Source organism: Pezoporus occidentalis, unplaced genomic scaffold (genome assembly GCF_034315485.1).
Source record: "Pezoporus occidentalis ecotype Australia unplaced genomic scaffold, CSIRO_AGI_Poc_V1 ctg6, whole genome shotgun sequence".
Lineage (NCBI taxonomy): Eukaryota > Metazoa > Chordata > Aves > Psittaciformes > Psittacidae > Pezoporus > Pezoporus occidentalis.
In genome coordinates this window covers 8,702,896-8,723,669 of record NW_026915943.1, presented here as the reverse complement: position 1 = coordinate 8,723,669, position 20,774 = coordinate 8,702,896, and the positions used below count along the sequence as shown (strand labels likewise).

At 42.1% G+C, this 20,774-nt stretch overlaps 1 protein-coding gene across 9 annotated transcripts in view; it reads right to left on the bottom strand.

Moving 5' to 3' along the window:
- The window catches only part of FAT3 (FAT atypical cadherin 3), a 413,096-nt gene that overhangs the window by 7,179 nt on the left and 385,143 nt on the right, over window positions 1-20,774 (bottom strand). For 4 of the 9 annotated variants that reach the window (XM_062639304.1, XM_062639308.1, XM_062639305.1 and 1 more), the window contains 6 exons: window positions 19,715-20,183; window positions 9,808-9,961; window positions 8,102-8,757; window positions 5,879-5,992; window positions 2,560-2,619; window positions 59-94 (listed from right to left, as the gene is read on the bottom strand). In XM_062639304.1, coding sequence (XP_062495288.1) covers window positions 59-94; window positions 2,560-2,619; window positions 5,879-5,992; window positions 8,102-8,757; window positions 9,808-9,961; window positions 19,715-20,183 — 1,489 coding nt within the window. Of the gene's footprint in view, window positions 1-58; window positions 95-488; window positions 565-2,559; window positions 2,620-5,878; window positions 5,993-8,101; window positions 8,758-9,807; window positions 9,962-19,714; window positions 20,184-20,774 lie in introns of all 9 variants that reach the window. The other 5 variants (XM_062639310.1, XM_062639312.1, XM_062639313.1 and 2 more) reach the window with 4 other exon arrangements.

Genomic DNA, 20,774 nt, shown 5'->3' with positions numbered 1-20,774 from the left:
TCAATGCCTTGCCCAGCCAGCCCAGTCCAACAGGCAGAAAGTGTCTCAGAAAAATCACCTCTGTTGTAGTTCTGTCCTTGATCCATAACAGACACTGTCAGATACAAAGTGAAAAGTAAAAACTGGTAACTTGGAGCCTGTTACCAGCACTGTATAACACGTGAAAATACAAAACTCCGCATGCATATTTCTAAAGTACAGCTGCCTTAGTGTCATTTTAATAGGATCTTTAATTGTCCTTTATTTTAGCGTACAAGATAAACTTGCCCAGCCAAATGCCGACATATATAAAGAAATCATTATGTCATGTCTATTATATTCCTTTTCTACCATATCTTAATTATTCACCCTCACTGAACAGATATGGAATTACATTAGAGCTGGAATTCTTAATACATAAAGGGCTATCCACCATCTCTACGGTTTATAATTGCAAAGTACATTTCTCTCTCACTTGTTCACTTTGAAACAGAAAAATAAGAATCTACCATTCTCAGGGCCGGTTCAAACAAATCTGGGCCCACCTGGGCTCAGATACCATGGTGATGGGCACGGTATAAGAACCTGAATAGAATAGAATACAAAGCCATTTAATGGGGCTGTCAGCTGCAATGCCCCACAACCCCATACCCACCTCCCACCTGCACTGCCATGCTAGCTGGTGGGGAGGGAGGCATTCCAGTATGGAGAGGGTGCAGGGGTGGGGGAGAGAGCAAGGAAAGAGGTTTTATGTGAGACAAGAGCGGGGGATAAGCTGCAGCATTTTCTAGATGAGATGCTCTTGTTCAGCCACATGTTACTGGGCTTCATGCAAGAAATCAGTGGGCAAGGTCTCTGGAGATAAATAAATAGGCCAGATAAATAGGCCTTTATGGCATTACAGCACGTAACCTCTGGGGCTCAGCCATAGATGAGGGCAGAGAAGACTGTTCCCCAGGCCCCCATCTACTAACACCACTCTTGCCCTTGCTTATCACCACGTGGCACATGTGGTGATGATGATTTCTTCATTAGCTCATTAGACAGACAGTAGCTTTCTACCTGCTCTGAGTTAGGCTGGAGTGAGGAGGGTTGGGGCTACTGCTGGTTTAGCAGCAGTGTCTGAACCGGCCCTAACCACTCTTCTCCTTCAGTTCTTTCTTTGTAAAGCGGATTTTGCTGTCTTTTGGCCAGTAATGACACTGCACCCGAGATGCGTCAGGTCCCTCCGAGCTGTGTGGATTCGGGATCCAGGAGAACCTCGCTAACTTACTGACTCACACAACCCCTGGCAGCTCCCTTGGGACCAAGCCTCGTTCTGCCCATCATGCACTGGGATCTCCTGCTTTCACCAGCTCCACTGCAGATTCCTAAGTCGCATATAGGGAACTGGGAAGTGGGCAAAGCATTTTCAGTGAGAACCTCTTGAAACTGCTGCCAGACTGGCTTTTTCTGCCTTGTAAAGCATGGTGGGGAGCCAGTGTGTTTGTTTAAGCTTTCCTTTAGGAAGGCAAGGCCATTTACTGTGTCTGTAGTTCCTTTTCAAGGTTATTTATTTCCTTAGCTTTGAGTGGGACATTATTTTTGAATTAACCTTGGCTAGTATTGCATTGTAGTAGATAAAGAAAAGAATGGCGCTCTTACTCGTCTGGAAATCAGTAAATACACTATAGACAAATACTCAGGAGCCATCACCTGGCAGGAGTAAAAGTCCTTTTCAAAATTACTGTGATATTGGCTCAAGAAAAAAATCAGTCATTTCACAGAATAATCTACTTGATCATATTTAAGCATTATGCAGACTGGATTAGATGAAGTCTGCAAAACCTGTCTTAAAACCTGAAGACAAATACAATTTTGGACTTGTGAACAACTGGAGTTGATGTTGAGTTGGCATTTTCCCATTTATAAATAAATAAAAGTAATGTTTATCTACAATACATCGCATTTCCTCAGTGCTTTATGGAAGAGGAAAATATGTCAGTGGCAGAGCTGAGTGTTGGGTCCCTGGACGGCCATGCTCTATTTAATGGGCACGTCAACCCCAGGGTAAGGTAGTGGCAGCAGGCTGCTTTGCTACATGGCATTCAGGGAGATGTGTCTACGCCTCTTCTATTTGACAGAGCTATGTGCGAGAAACCAGCCACTCGTTACCACCACTTTTCCATGTTGGCCTTTTGGAATGCCTAACCCAGCTCTACTACAGCCTGGGATACTTTACAACCTTCCTGTATCTTCTGTTTCCCACTCTCTGCAGCCAGGATAATCTCAATGATTTGACTCCATCATCAACATAATTCTTTCCTCTGAAAGCAATGGGAATAAGCAAGCAGGAATGTTGACTTGAACATAAGAGGATGAAGGCCTTGACACCTTTTCTACCACCTCAGATTACCCACAGATAGTCTGTGGTACATCCCTCTGGTGTTTTGGTGTTTGGTGGTGAACATGCTGATCTGCAAAACCCAATCCTTGCCACAGGTTTGCTGGTCAGTGTAGATTAGTGAGGTTCTACTGGAATGTTTCACAATGAAAACAGGAAGCATTGTTGCATAACAAGAAAGAAAAAAGTTTAAATACCTTCATTTTCTATAGTGTCAACTACATTGTTGACAAGCTGTATGACAGTCACTATGGAAGCTTTCAGGGGAGGGAAAGCAGAAAACAAAGGGAGGGGAAGGACAGCTTCAGGTTAGTATTTAAAACACACATCATATGTTACCACAATAAATTCTCTCAAACAGAACTGACATTGGGAAAAAAAAAAAAAAGGCTGCTGACCAGTGCATGATTTATGTGGTGCCTTGCAGGACATTTCATTTCAGATAATCCCTTATGTTTTCACAGTGGTGATAAATTCCATACCAGCATTTCCAGAAAGGCACATGGGATGATGTGTATCACCTCATAAATTCAAGTGGACTGGCCAGCTGATTCAATTAACCAAAGCAGTATCTTGCCTACCTGACACTAATTTCTAATTCATTCTGGTTTAAAGGTCTCCAGAGACTGTACCATGCGCTCCAAGGATCATTATCTTTTAGGCCATCACACCATCTGAAACGGCACTAAGCTCAGCCTGTTTCCTATGTGGCATGTTTTACTTATTTACTGCTTGTACTGTGCCATATAATACCTCTGGGACATTAAGCAGCACTGTTATAATTAGGAGGACACATCCATGCACGTTTGGTTCAAATTTTACTCTGTTTGACAGATCATTTTCACAAATGCAGGTGTTTTATTAAAACATACTTTTCCCTTAAAATAATTAATATAGGCTGTGCAATTGTTTAACGTGGAGTCCAACAGGCCTAGAATGTGTGGTCCTCTAGATTATCTGCAATTTGCATCACATAACACCCATGTCCTTTCCCAGAGGGAAAGCTCTGGTTCAGCGGGTACTGGATCCATGCCTTTTCCTTTGTCTTTAATTATGAGAAAACCAATTGCTTTGGAGCAGGTTAAGAAAGGGATCAGAAATGTCGGTCCACACATACTTTTTTGCTTTGCACAGCCAATAGACTTAGAGGTCACAAGAAACAGCAGTAATAGTGCCGTTCAAATATATGTTAGATATTTTGACATCTTTGTTAAACCTGGGGCATGGGATCAAGGATCTTATCCAATTTCCTCAGTCCTTGTGAAGGCTTGGCAAAACCAGCCTTGATAAACCAAAGAAGCCATGTTCTATATCCATGTTGAGCATGTTTATGTCATCGACAGCATTGGTAATTGTACAAGGGAGGACTGTATTGGCCAATGCATAATAAACATTATGGAAAAATAAGTCACTCCATGTAATTAGCTACTCTATGGCTGGGAAAAGAGATGGAGGGCAGCTGTAAACTCTAAGAGGAGAACTGAAAGTGAAAAACAGGAGGTCAAAAATCAGGGCCAGCAGCGTCTTTACTGCAACTAAGGACTGGCTCTGTTGTGAGTTCATGGAAGGGAGGGAAACTTTACCCCAGGCAAGCTCTCCCCCAGCTCAGTGCAAGGCAATAACCAAATACAGCATCGCTCATGGGTAAAAACTGCTGTCATTGACAGGATTTCCCCGGACTTCCCAGCACAACCATCCACTGGCCCGAAGTGAAACAGTAACTTAAAAATATACCTTTGTCGCATCTCCCCTTCAAAACAGGTTACCACAGAAACCTGTAACTTGCCTGTGAAGTGACTTCTCAAAATACTACTGCTGAAAGTGGACAACTCTTTTTTTTTTCCTTTTTCTGTTGGTATTTGTGACTAGTAAAAATTTTGCTTTTTGGTCACAAAAAATGTGGTTAAATACTCTCAGCAAGCCTAGGGGAGCAGAGTCATTTAAATGCAGTAGAAATAAGATGTCGCCCAAGGCTCTGTCCAGCCTGGCCTTGAACACTGCCAGGGATGGAGCATTCACAGCTTCCTTGGGCAACCCATTCCAATGCCTCACCACCCTCACAGTAAAGAGCTTCTTCCTTATATCTAACCTGAACTTCCCCTGTTCAAGTTTACTCCTTGTCCTAATTTTAGGCTCTTTCACTGCAAACCTTCCCTGCTGCAGCAAGAAAACCAGAGGATGCAGGCTTGCATCAACCTCAAACGACTCAGATAATTTAAGTAACTTCCCTTATTCTCCCTGAAGACAGAGATTTGTTTAGAGCCTGAACTAGAACTGTTATCTCTAAAGGCTGTGGTTTAAATGCAGCTTTCACAGAAAATGAGCAGGCACAGAAGGTCCAATCTACCTTTAGTGGGCACTGTGCCAGCAATTTAAATGGGGGCTGGATCAGATGCTTGTAAAGCCTAGTTAGAATTTGGGAGACAGAAAAAGTAACCATGTACAATAAATGACCACCTGGATAATTATTCTAAAGGTAATGTATGTTAATATACATTATTATAATATAAATATATATTATTAAAATAATAATTGTAAAAAACTATTCTAAAAATCACTAAAGGCTTTGTTTTGAGTGTAGGGGCAGAAAAGCACTGAGAAGCTTGACAAAAATACTCATGATGTGTCAGCCACAGCTGAACCAAAAGGAACTGCAAGTACACTTTGCTTCAAGTGCTTTTTCCAACATTTAGGAGTACCTAGGGAAGAGCTGCATGGCATGACTGTGGAACTGAGTCTCCAGACAGTTCATTAACTGGCAACTGAGGAAACTAAATACAATTTCTTTGTGCTAACCTTTTTCTGTGTATCTGAATGAGGCCTCCCTGACATCCATCATCCCTTCCTGGCAGAAACATCTTGCCTTTTCTCAGACCCAGTGCTCAACATACATGGGCTGCAGGAACAAAGGTTTGCTCTGACTTTGCAGGCCTCTTTCAGGCTGTGCATGGCTCTGCCCATGTCACCCACTGAGATAATGATGTAGGACATGAAGAGCAGGAAACGAACATGCACTGAGCAAGGATTTAATGGTGCTCTATTATTTGATGAGCTGTGATTGCCAGGGAGAGGCCAAGCCACCAGGAACTGGCTCATCTGTTCAGTTGCTGCTGAGCACCAGCAGAGATCTGTGGGGATCATGAATGAAACCTGGCAAATGGCACAGACATTCCCTTCAATTTGACTGATGAAACATGAAAGACATCCTCTTCCAAGAGGCAAAATGACAGAAATTCTACAGTTTCACTTGCAACCTATTAGTCAACTTACATCTTGGCAATGTGACTCTGCTGCATCATACCTCTAATCCACTGTAAAGACTGATACAATTCCAAGCATCAAGATTTTAATTACATTCCTATAACTCAGAACTTGGACACAAAGTAAAGACCCAGGACTAACTTCTAACTTCTAGCATCATTAAAAGGTTTCCAGATGTCACCTAAATGTTTTTAATAATATTAGAGAGTTGAATGGCTTTTTCCTCAGCATAATAAACATAAACCCATTTCTTACCATTATCATCACCGGAATCAGACTGGAAGGAGCTGAGGGACTGTACTTCAGAGTTGCTGCCTTTATTACTTCCTGAAAAACAGGTCACTTCTTCAGCGTCATCAACCCCTTTACCTTCATTGACAGCAAAAACAAAGCAAAATGGTACTCTCTAGGTATGCACATTTGTCTATTTACACCACGGAGTCATTTAAAACTTGCTAACAAGTAGCCTTCTGTATTTTGTCTGAATAAAATGATTTTTTTCAGACAGAGAAAATGACCTATTCATCAAACAAGGTGATGAAGATAGATACCTAGACTTCTGAGGTGTTTGAAGTCCAAAGAGTCTTTCAAGTGGCTGACACCACAGTAATCAAGGAAGAAACATCTGTACTCAATATTGCCTTTTTTAGATGACATGGAGCAAAGAAAACGGTAACAAAAAATGTGGTATAAACATCTTATACAAGATACTACAGTTACATTTACCTCTACTGTTTATTTCCTAAGTTGAGAGCCTCACTGAAGGCTCATTCAATGCTCAGTAAAGTTACTGTGCATCTTATATCAGTGGCCCTTAGATCAGATTTTAATGGCTCCACCACTGACATATAATAGATTATGCTTCAATTGCTTTTCATCAGGGGCATTCAGTCCTGACAGCTCTACAGTTCAGACACGTAAATGCAGCGCATGGTATAAATTCTCACATAATTAAACACACATGAATAAACACATTCAGCTACACGTTATATGAGTGATAATAAGGAACACAAAAAGTTATCCTCCTTAGTAATCACTGATATAGATACCTGATGCTAATTATAAATGAACAAGCTCAGGTGCTGCAAACACATAAGGGCAGCTCTCCATCTGCTCGCTATAGATATTTCTACCCAGCATGGGGCACCCCCATACAGTAAGGGCTGATTTGCTCCTGCTGAGAAGCAGGGCATGTAGTAGGTGGAGTGAGTGCTGCAGTAATGAAGCTACACTGCTTCCCACTCCTTGATAGCTGAGGTCCATCTTCATGGCATGGCCCCATGCTGTGCAGAAAATCATACAGACACCAGCAGCATCTGTGGCAGAAACAGGAGAATACAGAACAGAGCATGTATGGGGGATGGCATGCTGATGCATTTAATCAGCAAAACTATATTTAATAAAGGTCAAGCACAACACAACTTTGACATACAGCCCAAATACATGAAAAATAAGTCCTGTTTTTCACTAGCAGACCTAAGCCAGTGTGCTGCCACAGATAAAAATGTGCAGGTCAGGGCACTGGCATGGGGCAGTGCCAGATTCCTCTCTCTATTCCTCAGTTCCTACGGCTTAAAACTACAGGACTGAAAGTTTCTGGATGATGTGGCTGTATTTGACAGTTTTGGTTCAAGATGAGTTGCAATGAGGTTGAAGATGCATTAAAAAAACTACTAAAAGCTAAAATATCTTAACCCCCACAATATGCTAAAACATCTCCCAGTCCATATGACATATTCTAACTTGCAAGGATAGATGATGTAGGGCTGTAACTCCATTCCAGCAAACTGATATTTCCTGCTATGACAGAATACGTGAAGTTTGCTGCATCTCCAGCAATTTGTTGTGGAATGGAGGGGGCACTGTGCGAAGAAACCAGGTGAGAAACCATCAGAGCACACATAGGGTAAGTGTGGGGATCAGAAATTTTGTGAACACTCTGATACTGAATGCAGATAGGAATGCAATGGACTGAAATGATCCTATAAGTGCTACCTGATTTTCTGATTCATTTCATAGACACTGGAAGTAGAGAATATTAGTTCATTTGTCCTTTGTTGCAAAACAGGACTGCATCTTGCAGGTGGTTTAAATGTTTTAACTCCCTCGGGACATAAACTGCCCAAACATAGCAGAGTTTATACCTGAGAATTCTGCCCCAAATTACTGTTTTTCCAAGAGAAAGATTATTACAATACTTTAAGAATTAACACTCAGAGTACCTACTCATATGTGCTTTCTTAACAAGGGGAATAAATGCATTTAGTCATCCTTAATGCATAGAAGTAGAGATTCTTGTATACTTAGTTAATTACAGCCTTTCAAAATTAAACCAGATCATTTCTTGGAGAAATGCAACAATTGCAAATGCATTAAATTGGAGCATTAAGAGTACCTGTGCCGCTGTACCTGCTGCACCCTGAAGGCAACCCTTACTTATGGCAAGGAAGAGTAAGACCAGCACACAGCGGTACTTACTTTCCATCCCGGTATCCCACGTGCTCTTCCTGATGGAGTCACAGTCGGAGCGACAGGGGGACACAGCGGGCAAGTTTGGAGCTACGCTGCACACCACCACTCCACGCCTGGCTGTCAGGATTCGAGGGGACTCGGGATGAAATGTCGTCATCTCCTGGTGCTCCACACCAAGCCCATCCACTATCTTGTCCAGGTTATTCCGTGAGTCGCTCTGGAAGCACGGGGTATAGGCCATTGGCCTCACTGGGACCTGTGGAGGCCCAACCTCTTGGTAGATATTTCGGCCGTCTCCACTGTTCCTGATGTTCTTGAACTGGACACCGTTGCTCTTGTTGAGCAGGGTGGCTGTAGCCGGGTCCTGTACCAGGGTGATGTTGTTGCGGGAATAGTTCTTCCTGAAAACTTTCTTGCGAAAAATGATAAAGAGGATGATCAACACGAATATGACAAACAGGACCCCGGCTATTCCTATCAGCTCCTCCTTGCCAACGTATGAATGCCCAGCTTGTATATTGGGCACCACCACAGGGCGAAGACCACAGTATTGCCCCACATAGCCAGGGGTGCAGTTACACAGAAATGAACCAAATATGTTGACACAGGAGCCACCATTTTCACATTCTTCTCTTTCACACTCATTGATGTCTTCTTCACACCTTAAAAGAAAAGGAGAGTTTGGAATTAGGAGAACACCTAGGAAAAAAGCCCAGCTTGTACACAATGACTTATCTTGTCGAAGTGGTATCACCTTGCTGCTGCTTGGCAAATGATCTTAACATGATCATATAATTTAATAGCATTTATTTTTTCTACAGCATTTCCATGGCTTTTAAAGACAATAAAATAGAAACATCAAGAAGGAAGTAACATTTTTAAAGCATCTGATAGGAAAAAGATCCCTGGCCCTAATCAGGCTTACTGAATGTAATAAAGAATCTCAAACTTTTTATATTGTTTTTGGATGATCCCATGGGATTCAGTACAAAATGTTAGGAGGATTCAAGGAGAAAATAGTTGAGAAAAAATCAGAGTACTTATTTAAGAGGAAGATACGCTGACTGTGTAAAATTATTTAGGCCTAGAGAAAAAAATGAGCAAATATTAGACAAGCAGGGGGAAAAAGAATAGGGACCTGAAAAAGAGGTGAATTGGAAAGAAGAAGGGGTGATAAAACAAGGCAGAACAGAAAATATAAACAGCAGACAAACTAGATGAGAAACAAGCACATTGATGGACAGGTCAGAGGATTTTCTGTTTCTGCAACATGTCTACAACCAAGGCTGGGATTGAAAATAAACACGAAGAAATGAATGCAATGAATTAGGCTTTTATGTTAGCACTCAAGTGATTAAATGACCCATTTAAAATACTCCCCCAAAACATTACATAGCAGTAATGTTTTGCTCAAATGCTCAAAAATGCTCAAAAAGCCTCTAACACTTACGTGCGCGTATCTCAGTGAAAACTGTCTGCAGATAACATCCTGAAACAATAATTTAGGAGGCTGGGTTCAGAAATGCATTTCTGAATACACAAGTCTCATGCATTTCTCAGCTGTCATTAGCTTAGACTTGAAATAAGCACTAAGCCTTGGGTTATTCTTTTGCTAGGTGAATCATAGCTTTTTGGTACAAAATGTGTGATCAAAAAGCCCACCATCACTGAATTGAAAAGCTCCCACTGCCCTCCTGGGGAGGGTCACTTACGTTACTCCTGTCAAGCCATTTTTGCAGTTGCAGATGAAAGCATTGCCAATGGGATCGCATGAGCCTCCGTTCCGGCAGGGGTTTGGGAAGCAGGCTGTGATCTCTGACTCACAATTCCTTCCTGTAAACTGGGAGAGGCAGTTGCACTGGTAGCCTGGGAGGTGAGGGACACAGAGAAATAAATGAGAAGCCTACCACTGTATCTTTCTAGGAGCAAGGGGATCCATTTGGATACTTTACTCCAAAAAAAATATACTGTACTTTCAGGGAAGGCAGTATTTATACTCATTCTGGTATGTGTGGGAGGTGTCCCTGCCCATGGCAGGGGGGTTGGAACTAGATGATCTTAAGGTCCTTTCCAACCCTAACTATTCTATGATTCTATGATTTGATGTCTGTATGGTCCACACTAATGCCAATTGCAAGTTCATTTATCTGGGATGTCTGGACAATTGGAGCTCATGTCTACAACTAGGGACCAGAGGAATCACTTCAGCCCAGACCACCCCAAATGCTACAGTCCAGGTAAGAATAAATGTCACCCATGAACAACTTTGGTTAAAAGAATTATTCTAGATCAAGAATGCATCTCCCAGTGTTTCTGAAAATACAGAACATCTTTGCTGATAGTGGCAGCCCACGCTCCTTCTGGGGCTTTTCCAAGGAAAAATACATCAGCTGAGAGCTTTTCCACATCTGCTTTTCACAAGGACAAAACAGTAGGGATGTGACAGTGATAAAACACTTAATAGGAAAGTGATAAACCACTTTCATGAAGCGTATCATGCAGGCATGAACTATAAACTTCATAATACCAGCAGATCTGAGCAATGCTAGCCCTAGTCAGAGCTGTTTATATGCAGTGTGTACTATTAAAACACTGATTAATCACTGGCTGCAATACATCTGACATAACTCCAGTGAAGTGGAAGGGGACCCTATAGGGGATCAAAGTCCTACTGCCATGTTTCTTGCCAGCAGAAGAGCAACATCAACATAAAAAACAATTCTTTAACTCATCAGTTCACTCTGCCAAGTATCAAATGACAAATACCCCTCTCTCCCTCTTTTTTTCCTCTCCTTGTGATTTCATATGGCACAATGCCATTAATAAAAACTTTAAGGTCAAAAAGAAATCCTGTGAGGTAGTGAACTGGGTATCAAGACCTGACTGCTTTTTCACTCCAAAAGGGCAAAGAACATGTAGGCTGTGAAAGCCATGAGATAGCTAATGTAATCCCTGGGATGGAAGGACTCCTAGATTAGAGCTGTTGAGCTAGCAAAATTTTCCTGGACATCTGTAAAAACCTTTGACTGATTTTTAAAAGCAACTACTTACACAACCCAAATGTCCTAAACAGATGTTTAGGCAAGGCTCAAGCTCCAGTGATGGGGTTCACATAGTTACTGAACACAACGTATTAAGCAACTGGAGCAAGGAATCTTCCTGCCATTAATACTGCTGGAAGTTAAAACTGAAATGGTTGAATGCAACTCAGTTCAGTGTAAAAATTATTGAAGATCAAGCTGACGCAGCTGAAATACCATCCCTCAGTGGTGAGCCTTTTAAACATATTTTAAAAAACTTTCTATATCTATACATCTGAAAAAAATGAAAAGTTATTTTAAAAGCCACTGTTGTAAGAACAAGGCAGGGATTTCCAGAACAGTTGGAAGGAGAAGAATTTAATGGAAACAATATGGGAAAACCCAGTGGAGGCAAGAAGCAAAAGCAATTCTGCATTGACTCCCACATCTTTCATGTCCTATGCATTCAAGTGTGCCTTGTTCTGTTACTCTAATTGAATTCTTTCATGAGGATGGGCTTTTGAGAATAAACTTGGAGCCAGACTTGCTGGCATATTCAGTCAAGAGTCCAATCCTATTTAATTGAAGATAAATGAAATAGATACTCAAATATCATGCTGTTTTGCTGTCTGCCACAAGAACAGAGATAGACACACTGCTGTTTTCAAGGCTGCAGGGTTAAGAAGAGAAATGAGGATACGCAGAAAGCACATTTGGTCAGGATCAGAAGATGGGACTATGTTTTGGTCACTCACAATGCAAACAACTTTCTGGACCTGCAGAGGTCAGGTTCTGAAGAAATACAGAACTGCCACTGTAGGTAGAAATCACAGCATGAATAAATAAGGCTGTTTCAGTGCTTCATTTTATGACTGAACAGTGACATCTATAGTTCAAAAATTTACAGTAATGTTTTATATATATTTTTATGGTTTCAATGAATTTAAGTGAAGTGAAGTGAAAATGTTCAAGTATAAAACATTTTATTCATAAACAAATCTGTTCCCTTATATAATAGCAGAATAGGTATGTTCTTCTATTTGTTATCTGATGTTTTAAACCCTCATAACTTTAAAGGGACTCTAAAAGCCAACTTTCCGTACCTAAGTTGCTAGTTGCCAATCATTTGCAGGAGAAAGCCTTTGAGCTGCATTCTTTTCATGTCTTGTGTTTGTTTCAGCTGATTAATTCCTGGGTTCTCACTCTGTAACATATTCTGTTACATTTATTACTGCAGAAAACTTGGGAAACATTGATTTGGTAAAAAGAAATAAAAATCCTTTTACCACCAAGTATAAAAGGAGCATGGATTTATTCATTATTATTATTGCCCAATGATTTTATTAAAGATGGACTAACTTCAATTAACATTTTATGCTAAGAGCAGACGAAACTGAATGCTCCAGATGGGTTAGGCATCAACTGGGCAATGTATGAACAAGACCAAAATGAAAAGTGTGCTTTTGATAGCCTGCATTTTTGACTGAATTTGATCTGGTGATGGTGGAACAGAGATATTACAAGACTGAAGTATTCACTATAGACTCTAAGACTGCAGATCAAAGTTAGAAATAAAAAAGGCAACAAACCAAGGCAGTATTACATTACAATATTTATCGCTGACTTTTCCTGTCATTGGAAGCACTGCCATACACCTGCCAACTCTGAGCCTCTGGCAAAAGACAGAACTTCCCAGCGACACACATGCTCAGAGCTGCAGAGCATTCACCCAGGAGGTCTCCAACACAGCAAAGCATATGTCAAAATTCATGGAGTAGGGATGTGGAGAGCTGATACAATGGCTCAGTACACAGCTTACATCAAGTGGGCCAGCAGATTTGCCAGACCTTTTTATGCTTGTCCAAACCTCTCAGAGGAGGCTGTAATTTTGCCTGCTTCTGCACATTGTAGCTACATTGCCATGAATTAAGCACAATCATAAAGAAAGCCCTTCTGGTCAGGAGTGCATTTTGGGTCCCACAAATAACTTTCAATTTAATTACACTTTTAATATCCTGCTTATGTATCATGCATTTCTTTGAACCCATTTAGCACAAGAATAACAAGCAAACTTCCATATCTGAGGACAGAGCCCTGTCCTCTCAGCAGGGGATGAAAAAACCCTTTCAAGCAACCTAGAGCTTGCTCCTGTGAACAGTGGAGGTACTGGAAGTCTTGGAAATTCATCAACATTTAAGATCAATACAGTCCACCTGAGCTCCCTTCAAGAGACATGAATATTTCATTTTGCATAGTAATGCTGATCAAAATGTTGATCTGGCCAAGGCAGCAAATTTTGTGATATCATCATTGGATTTCTTCAGAGGGAACCAGTGGAAAAAGATAGAAAGTGTGGTAAACTCATCTGCAGTGGTGCTGGGGTGGGACCACAACACCCTCAGCATGTGCCACAATAGTGTGTACCAACAGCTAACCTGAGAGCAACAACAAGCTATGGGGAATAGTATAGCCCTTTTAGGCTCTACATACATTAGCAAGCCCTGCAAAGCAACAGCAGTGGGTCTGTGGAGCAAAACAGATGGTGCTGAGAACCCAGCACCCCAGTGCACACGTTTCAGAGCTTTGGGATCATGTTAGATGTGCCCCTGGTGTCCATCTTCCAGCTCAGCACTGTCCAGAAAGAAACCTGGTCCTGACCTGACCTCTCCACAGTGGAAACCAAATCACTGCAAGGAGATGATCAGAAGATTCTCATAAAAGCTCATTTGTGACCTAAAACATTATGTAGACACAGTCCTTTCCTGCTTACACGCAGTCTTGGGCTTTCTGATTGTTTTATAAGGCTTCTCTCATTCTTCTTCACTAATTTGAGTCCCCTCTATGCAGCTGAGTCTCACCTTCTCTCTTTGAATCCAGCAGCTTCTCTTCCTGCCTTGTTGGCATGTCCCTGCTCAGAGCTAAAGGGACTTTTCAGCTCAGACCCTACTGAAGAGCAACATGCTGTAAGCAAGGACACCTCACAGGCTTCCTGCCTATATCTATGTTTACTTGGCAATTAATAAGCAGAGACAGTGGCAAAAGGCAGGCATGGTGCCATCAGCAGATGGGATGCTGTTATGCAGCGAACGCTTCTGTTGGTAGCATTCCCAGCCTGAGCATCTGAATGTCTGTCTATCCTCAGGTTTACTTGGCTTTATTAAAGAGGATGCTCCGAACTGCTGCCAATTCTTTTTTTGAACATGTGTATGCTCCTGTTTGTATCTACTGCATGCAAAAGGAGCTGGCTTTTATCTGTTACGTGCTTTGGCCTTCTCATTTGATCTCCCCTTGTAGCTTCTTTCCCTGCTGTGTGCCTAGACCTGACAAACTCAATGTCCAGAAAGAAGCCTGGCCTTGGGCCTGCTAACAGCAATGGCAAGGTAACTGATGAGAAGAACTGAAGGTGAAAAGGACCTCTCCCAGCATTTGTATTTTGGTATGTTTATAGACATACCAGGCCTTCAAGAACTGTGTGATCTTCAGCCATACATACTCCTGCCACTTCAGATTGAACTCATCCGTCTTCAAGAAGATGATTGCCTCTTGCCACTAGTTGGTAGGAAAATGAACCTCAGTCTTCATTAAACAGGTGCTTTCTATGAAAAGTATTGGCATGAATGTGCTTTGAAAGCGGGAATTTAGATCCAGATGTCTAAAAGCACAGCTATTAAAACGATTAAACCATCCCAACTTTCTAAAAAGCTTTTAAAAATTAACTGATGTGCATGTGGTGTTCTCACGTTACAGCATGCTGGTTTATTTGTGTGTGTGAGAAAGCGAGATCAAGAACATAAGTAAGAGCAGGTTAGTTCGTGACTATTAATACACCTATTTTTCCCTGATGTCATTCTTACAAACCACTTAATCCTCAAAACCACCCGTGTGTCGATGCTGCCAACATGCTTTAAAACATGTATTGAATCTGCCATCTAAGTGCCATGTTGTGTTTTCTCCTCAGTTTGGATTTTAACTCTGTTCATTAAAAAAAAAAGGAAAAAAAGGAAAAAAAAATGGGAAAAATGGGGAGAGGGAAAGCAATGACTTTCTGTCCTCACACTTTGCCCACAGTCCTTGACTCAGTAAATATTTCTGCTCAAATAAAATTGCCTACTCATACAAGCCATTTACTTCAATCAAAGCCAGATGTATATAGGACTGATCAAATTAAAAGGAAGTAACTATACTTACAATTGCAGGCTTTACAAGCACGAGGTTTCTCTCTGTGGTTGAAAACCTTGGCTCAGTGTTTGCATTTGATTACAGTAAAGCCTTCTATTGCTGTGATTGCTCATGTTGTTATTCATGCAGATAAACATACATTTACCATTGGCAGACGTGGTAACACCACTCTATTATTAAGATTGTGTGACATTTCCCATTCTAAGACCTCTTATTCAGCAGCTTATAGCTTAACCACACTTTAAACACTTGGTGGAATTTTCTTGGGAAAGTTCAGTCCAAAGAGCCAAGCTCTTTCTGAGAGTCATGCTGTTTGTCAGGTCTCAAAATGCTAACAGCTCTCTTTAAAAATAGCTTTACTGACCGTACTTATGGGTAGGTCTCCAAAAGTCTGGAAAAATGTGGCCTGTATGTCAGGGCTGTGGTTTCCAGTGTCTCTCAAGAAAATTGTCCTAAAGCTCTATGTAGTTCCTTCTGTCAGACCTAGTGAGTGCTCGTCTCCCTTGCCCAGCTTTTTTTAAGGATGCATGGGATCTCCCCATGGGGTCCCTGGATGCACAGTACCTCTCTTTAACTGCTGACAACTCTGGGCATACACTGCTGCCACAGAACTGGATTCTGTCCTGTGGGAACACATGAGTGCATGTCACAGTCGCCCAGAAACCACATTTTAAAAGCAAGGAGTTTTTTCTGTGCTCTTGTGATTTCCCAGAGCATCTAAGTTATCCACGCTTTCCTACAGGCCGAGATCCTCAGACCAGGTTGGATAGGGCTTTCAGCAACCTGGTCTACTGGAAAGTACCTTGCCTGTGGCAGGGGGTTGGAGCTGGATGAGCTTTAAGGTCCCTTCCAACCCAAACCAGTCTGGGATTCTATGACTGATTTTGTTCTCCCGTTCAATAGGCAGAGGTCAGACAGAGTCAGCGTTACTAGCTCTGTGACAACTCTCTTTTTGGGACAACACCTTTGCAATGAGTCCTGAGCTCTATGCAGCCCATGCACAGCACTGTCCCTGAGCCAGGTTACTTTGAAGATGTTCTGGATTTACCCATAGGAAACCTAACAGCAGGAGCATGGACGCACTCATAGTGCTTATGAAGCATCACTTTAGCAATTCTCCAGAGTTGTAATATTGCCCTACTCCCATAACCACAGGATGAAGTGGAAGGTAATGAGAAGCAGCCTTTTATTGATGGTGAACAGGGCAGTAGGCACTTCTATTGAATGGAAGAACTCACAACAGGAATGCTACTATGGATCAATTTATGCAAATTACATGTAAATTAGATATGGCCCTCTGATTTCTGGCATGTAGTCAGCAACTCTTTCCCATTATAATGTTGGGTAACCTTTGTTTGTTTTCTTTTAAAGTTAGCTATAAATCTGAGCTTTCTTTTTCTCTCTCTTAATTTTCTTATAAAGCACAGTAGGGTTTCTGTAAGAAACAGGGTGTTAACAGTATATGAAATCTGCTCAGTTAAATTCGAATTAGAGGCTTTATTTATTAAAAAAAATCCTGTCAATATGCCAAATACTTTCTCTTTAGGAAGAGGAAACTTTATTCTCCAGAAACTTTAACAGGAGGATAATATCATGGAAGATATTAGTCAAGAGATCCTGATTCTACTGAATAGGACAAGGGGTAATGGGCTTAAACTTAAACAGGGGAAGTTCAAGTTAGATATAAGGAAGAAGTTCTTTATTGTGAGGGTGGTGAGGCACTGGAACAGGGTGCCCGAGGAAGTGGTGAATGTTCCATCCCTGGCAGCGTTCAATGCCAGGTTGGACAGAGCCTTAGGCAACAGCGATATGGTCTTAATGTGAGGTGTCTCTGCCCACGGCAGGGGGGATGAAACTGGATGATCTTAAGGTCCTTTCTAACCATTCCATGGTTCTATGAATGCCTGGGATTGGGAAAAGGACCTCTGCACAGTATATTTTTGAATGCTTCCACCAGAAAAAGAAAAAAGCTGCCATTTTCTTTCTTAAGGTAAAAAATGAAGTGTTATTACTTTTTTTTTTTAATATGTTAAATGAAAGTCAGCTGCCAATGTCTCTGTCAGCAGATACAGTGGCTGATGATTCTTAAATGCACACTGCAATTTGTGGCTTCACAACTAACATGTGAAATGCTGTTGGGCTCTCAGCTCTATGGAATTTAATTACATGGCCTTTTTGCATATGGAGGACACTACCAACGGCATCGCTTTGCTGGTGGAAAGAAAAATGCCTTGTCCTTGTGGGCTGGGCTGCAGAGCCACCAACGTACAGTCAGGGCCCACTGCCCTGGAATTATGGCTTTATAACAATCCTTTATTTACATATACTGCTGAGGCAGTAAAAACAGCAGACAGATTTTAGCGGCAGGCAGCTGAAACATCCCTGCAGGGCACGTGCCCCTCGCCGAGGCAGGAACGCAGGCAACTTAAATCAGTTCCGTGCCTGCTTTCCAGCAGCGAATTATGTTGACATGAAAATGGTGTGTGCCATTCCGGTACTGAAATGGGTCCAATCTTCAGCACCGCCTGTTTCTCCCCCACCCCTCATCTCCCCTCAGTTTGAACTGGCATGTACGTGGCGCTGGGAAAGAAAGAATTACTGTAAAGCCTTTAGTTAGAAAGGTTTCAATTTACTCAACACGAGATTGCTGAGCAATACTGTAAATAGACTGAAATAAAATCAATAGAAAGAGCTGTTCTCATGCTTCCTAGGATGCTAGGCGAATGGTTAACCTCATTTATTAAGTATGGAGTCTGAATCAAAGCCATGTTGCATTCATGCACATATTACAGCTGTATTTCCTAGGGATTTAAATAATCTTGCTTAGCAATTCTCTCAGTGGCTGCAGCATCCTTCTGCCTCAGAAGGATTTACTTTTGCCCTTGCTGTGTATCACTCTCTTTTTAACTTCCTTTGGTAAATGAAGACCCTCAAAGACACACACAAACAGCAACATTTGTCCTTGTGCTGTGCATCAAATTCTGGCTTGCCACTGCTGTGCTTCATTTCTCCCAATTGTCCTCCCATCTCCTTTCACCCACAGCAAAGCTGATAGCATTCCTGAAGCACCATTTCCCTTGGCATGGGAGAAGATGTGGCTGGATGAAAGCCAAGGATCCAGAGGAGATGCTAGCTGTGATAGCTCAGCATCACAAAATCCACACTGTCAGGGTTTACCCTACAAGGGCTGGGTTATCCAAATGAGAAACTTCTGCCTGCCAGTTTTGCTCAGATCTCACTGGATTTCAGCCTGGAAAACTAAACTGTTCTCAAGTTTTAGGAAGTTCCTAAAGTTCAGAAAAATTTATGGGAGGAAGGGGGGTCAGAAAGAAAACGTGAGAGCAACACCTAAAACAAATAATATTTATGGGCAGAAGGGAACTGCATGGACACATTAAAGCAGAAAGCCCTGGGACAGTGGCTAAATGTTCCCTATAAATAAAAGAGCGTAGTAGGAACTTCCCGAGGGAGCCATGACCAAAACCATTGACAGTAAGTGGATGGAAAGCTCTGTACTTGCAGAAGACTTCTCTGCTGAGCATCCTCCCTTTCAGAGGAATTTTCGGTCTATCAGAAAAGGTGAGCAATGCTGCTTGATAATAAAATACAGAGAACTGGAAGGGAAACTTGTACACTGAACAGACAGAACGGCCCTAGAGGGAATCTCCCACAGGTATGCCATTTGCTTTTTTCCTGCTAAGATGCTGACTGATATTACAGTCTGGTAACTTGTGCACTGCGTTACTGGGCAGTAAGTCACTCATACCAAATCACACAAGCCACCGTGTAACAACTGGATAGGAAACTCCAACACGAGCACAGTTTAAATCAATGTCCTTATAAACTCTGGATAATATTACTTAGACCTTGAAGCACTCAGGCCTCTGAGGAGGCCGTAAAATACACTTCTAGGGGGGGTTTATAATGGGGCTGACTCGCTATTTTCCATGTAGACATGTAATCAAATTACTCACTCACAAAAGGACCTAGGTGTTTGTGGACAGCTCAGTAATTATTTGTGACAGCTTCAGAACCAGAGAAAGGCAACAGTGCCATTGCATCTGTGATGGATGTTTGAAATCACCATCTTTGTGTACAGCCTTCGGTGCTGTAAATGAATCCTGAAAAATCCAAGTGAGCATTACAGTAATTTTAGTTCTATTGGTTTCTATAGAAATAGGATTATCCTAACAGCCAATAAATCAATTTCCTCCTGGAACAGGAGAAGGGGTGCCATTCCACTGTTATTTATAGAGAAAACAGCTTTTACACAATTTGCAATACCTATCAGAGTTTTATGGACTTCATGAGATTTTTTCAAGCATGTTGCGGCATAAAACCATCTCCGGCAATAAATTATAGAGGAAAACGGGGAGTGTGTGTGTGTGGGGAAATTCATAAAGTAATGCAAAATTTTTACCACCAGATGGCACGCTGGTACAGGTGCCGCCGTTCTGGCAGGGATGCCTCTCGCAAGCATCAGGATACAGGACGCAGCCAAGCTTTAACTCGGTCAGGCCAACCACTTCTGCGAAGCTGCTGCGCTTGTTTTGGAGCGGCAGCTCGTTGTTATTGAGGACAACGGAATCCAGGCAGCCCTGAAAGCCACTCAAGACCTGTGTCGTTCTCTTGTCAGTGAGGCTGCGGACGTTATCCACCTGGACCTGGGCGCCGAAGTAGATGGAGCTATCCGTGCTGAGAGTCTGGAAGTAGAGGGGGGCTTTGCGGCGCTCCACGTAGCTATCGTCCAGGGACAAGCTTGTGAAATTGCGGTTCAGCTCCAGGAAGACCGAATGCCAGCTTCCATCATTAACGGCCCTGCCAGAAATTCCCAGGATTCCCGGGCCACTTCCGCAGTCCAGCTGGAACCACAGTTTGCCATCGACAGTCTGTGGGGGGAGAAACAGAAATCAAAGTGCTTCAAGCACTATTACTTTTCCAGTAATATGTTGGCACAGAGAATGTGGACTTCTAGACAGTCTCTACACAGTGTTAAAGCTTCTCTCATACATGGCACTGAAATAGCGAAAAGCTGTGCCTTTATCATCACCAAAAAATACCTGAGAATATCAGCTTAGAATTCACCTAAAGCTGCTAAAGCAGGCAAACTGAAAATACAGAAAACATATAGATCCAGAACACAGGCAAGGACTGGGATATTGATATGTCTCACTGAACTGGGCATGAACTGCAAGACCCATGTTCAGCTCTTGGTTCTGCTGCTGAGCAGCTGCGTCTCTCTGAGCAAGTCCCACCATACAGCCGTATGCTGTGATTCTCCTCCTGGCAGCTGATGCTACCAAAAGGCAAGGAACCACATCTGTGTGTTTGAGAAATGCTTGTAGCAAAGTCAGTGGCCACTGTTTTCAGATGGGGATGTTGGGTGCTCTGCTCATGCACACATCCCGTGCCTCTGTAATCTTTTGGAGCACCTTAGTGAGGAGCAGATTTGTCCCTAAGATTAGTAAGTCCAGTTTCAT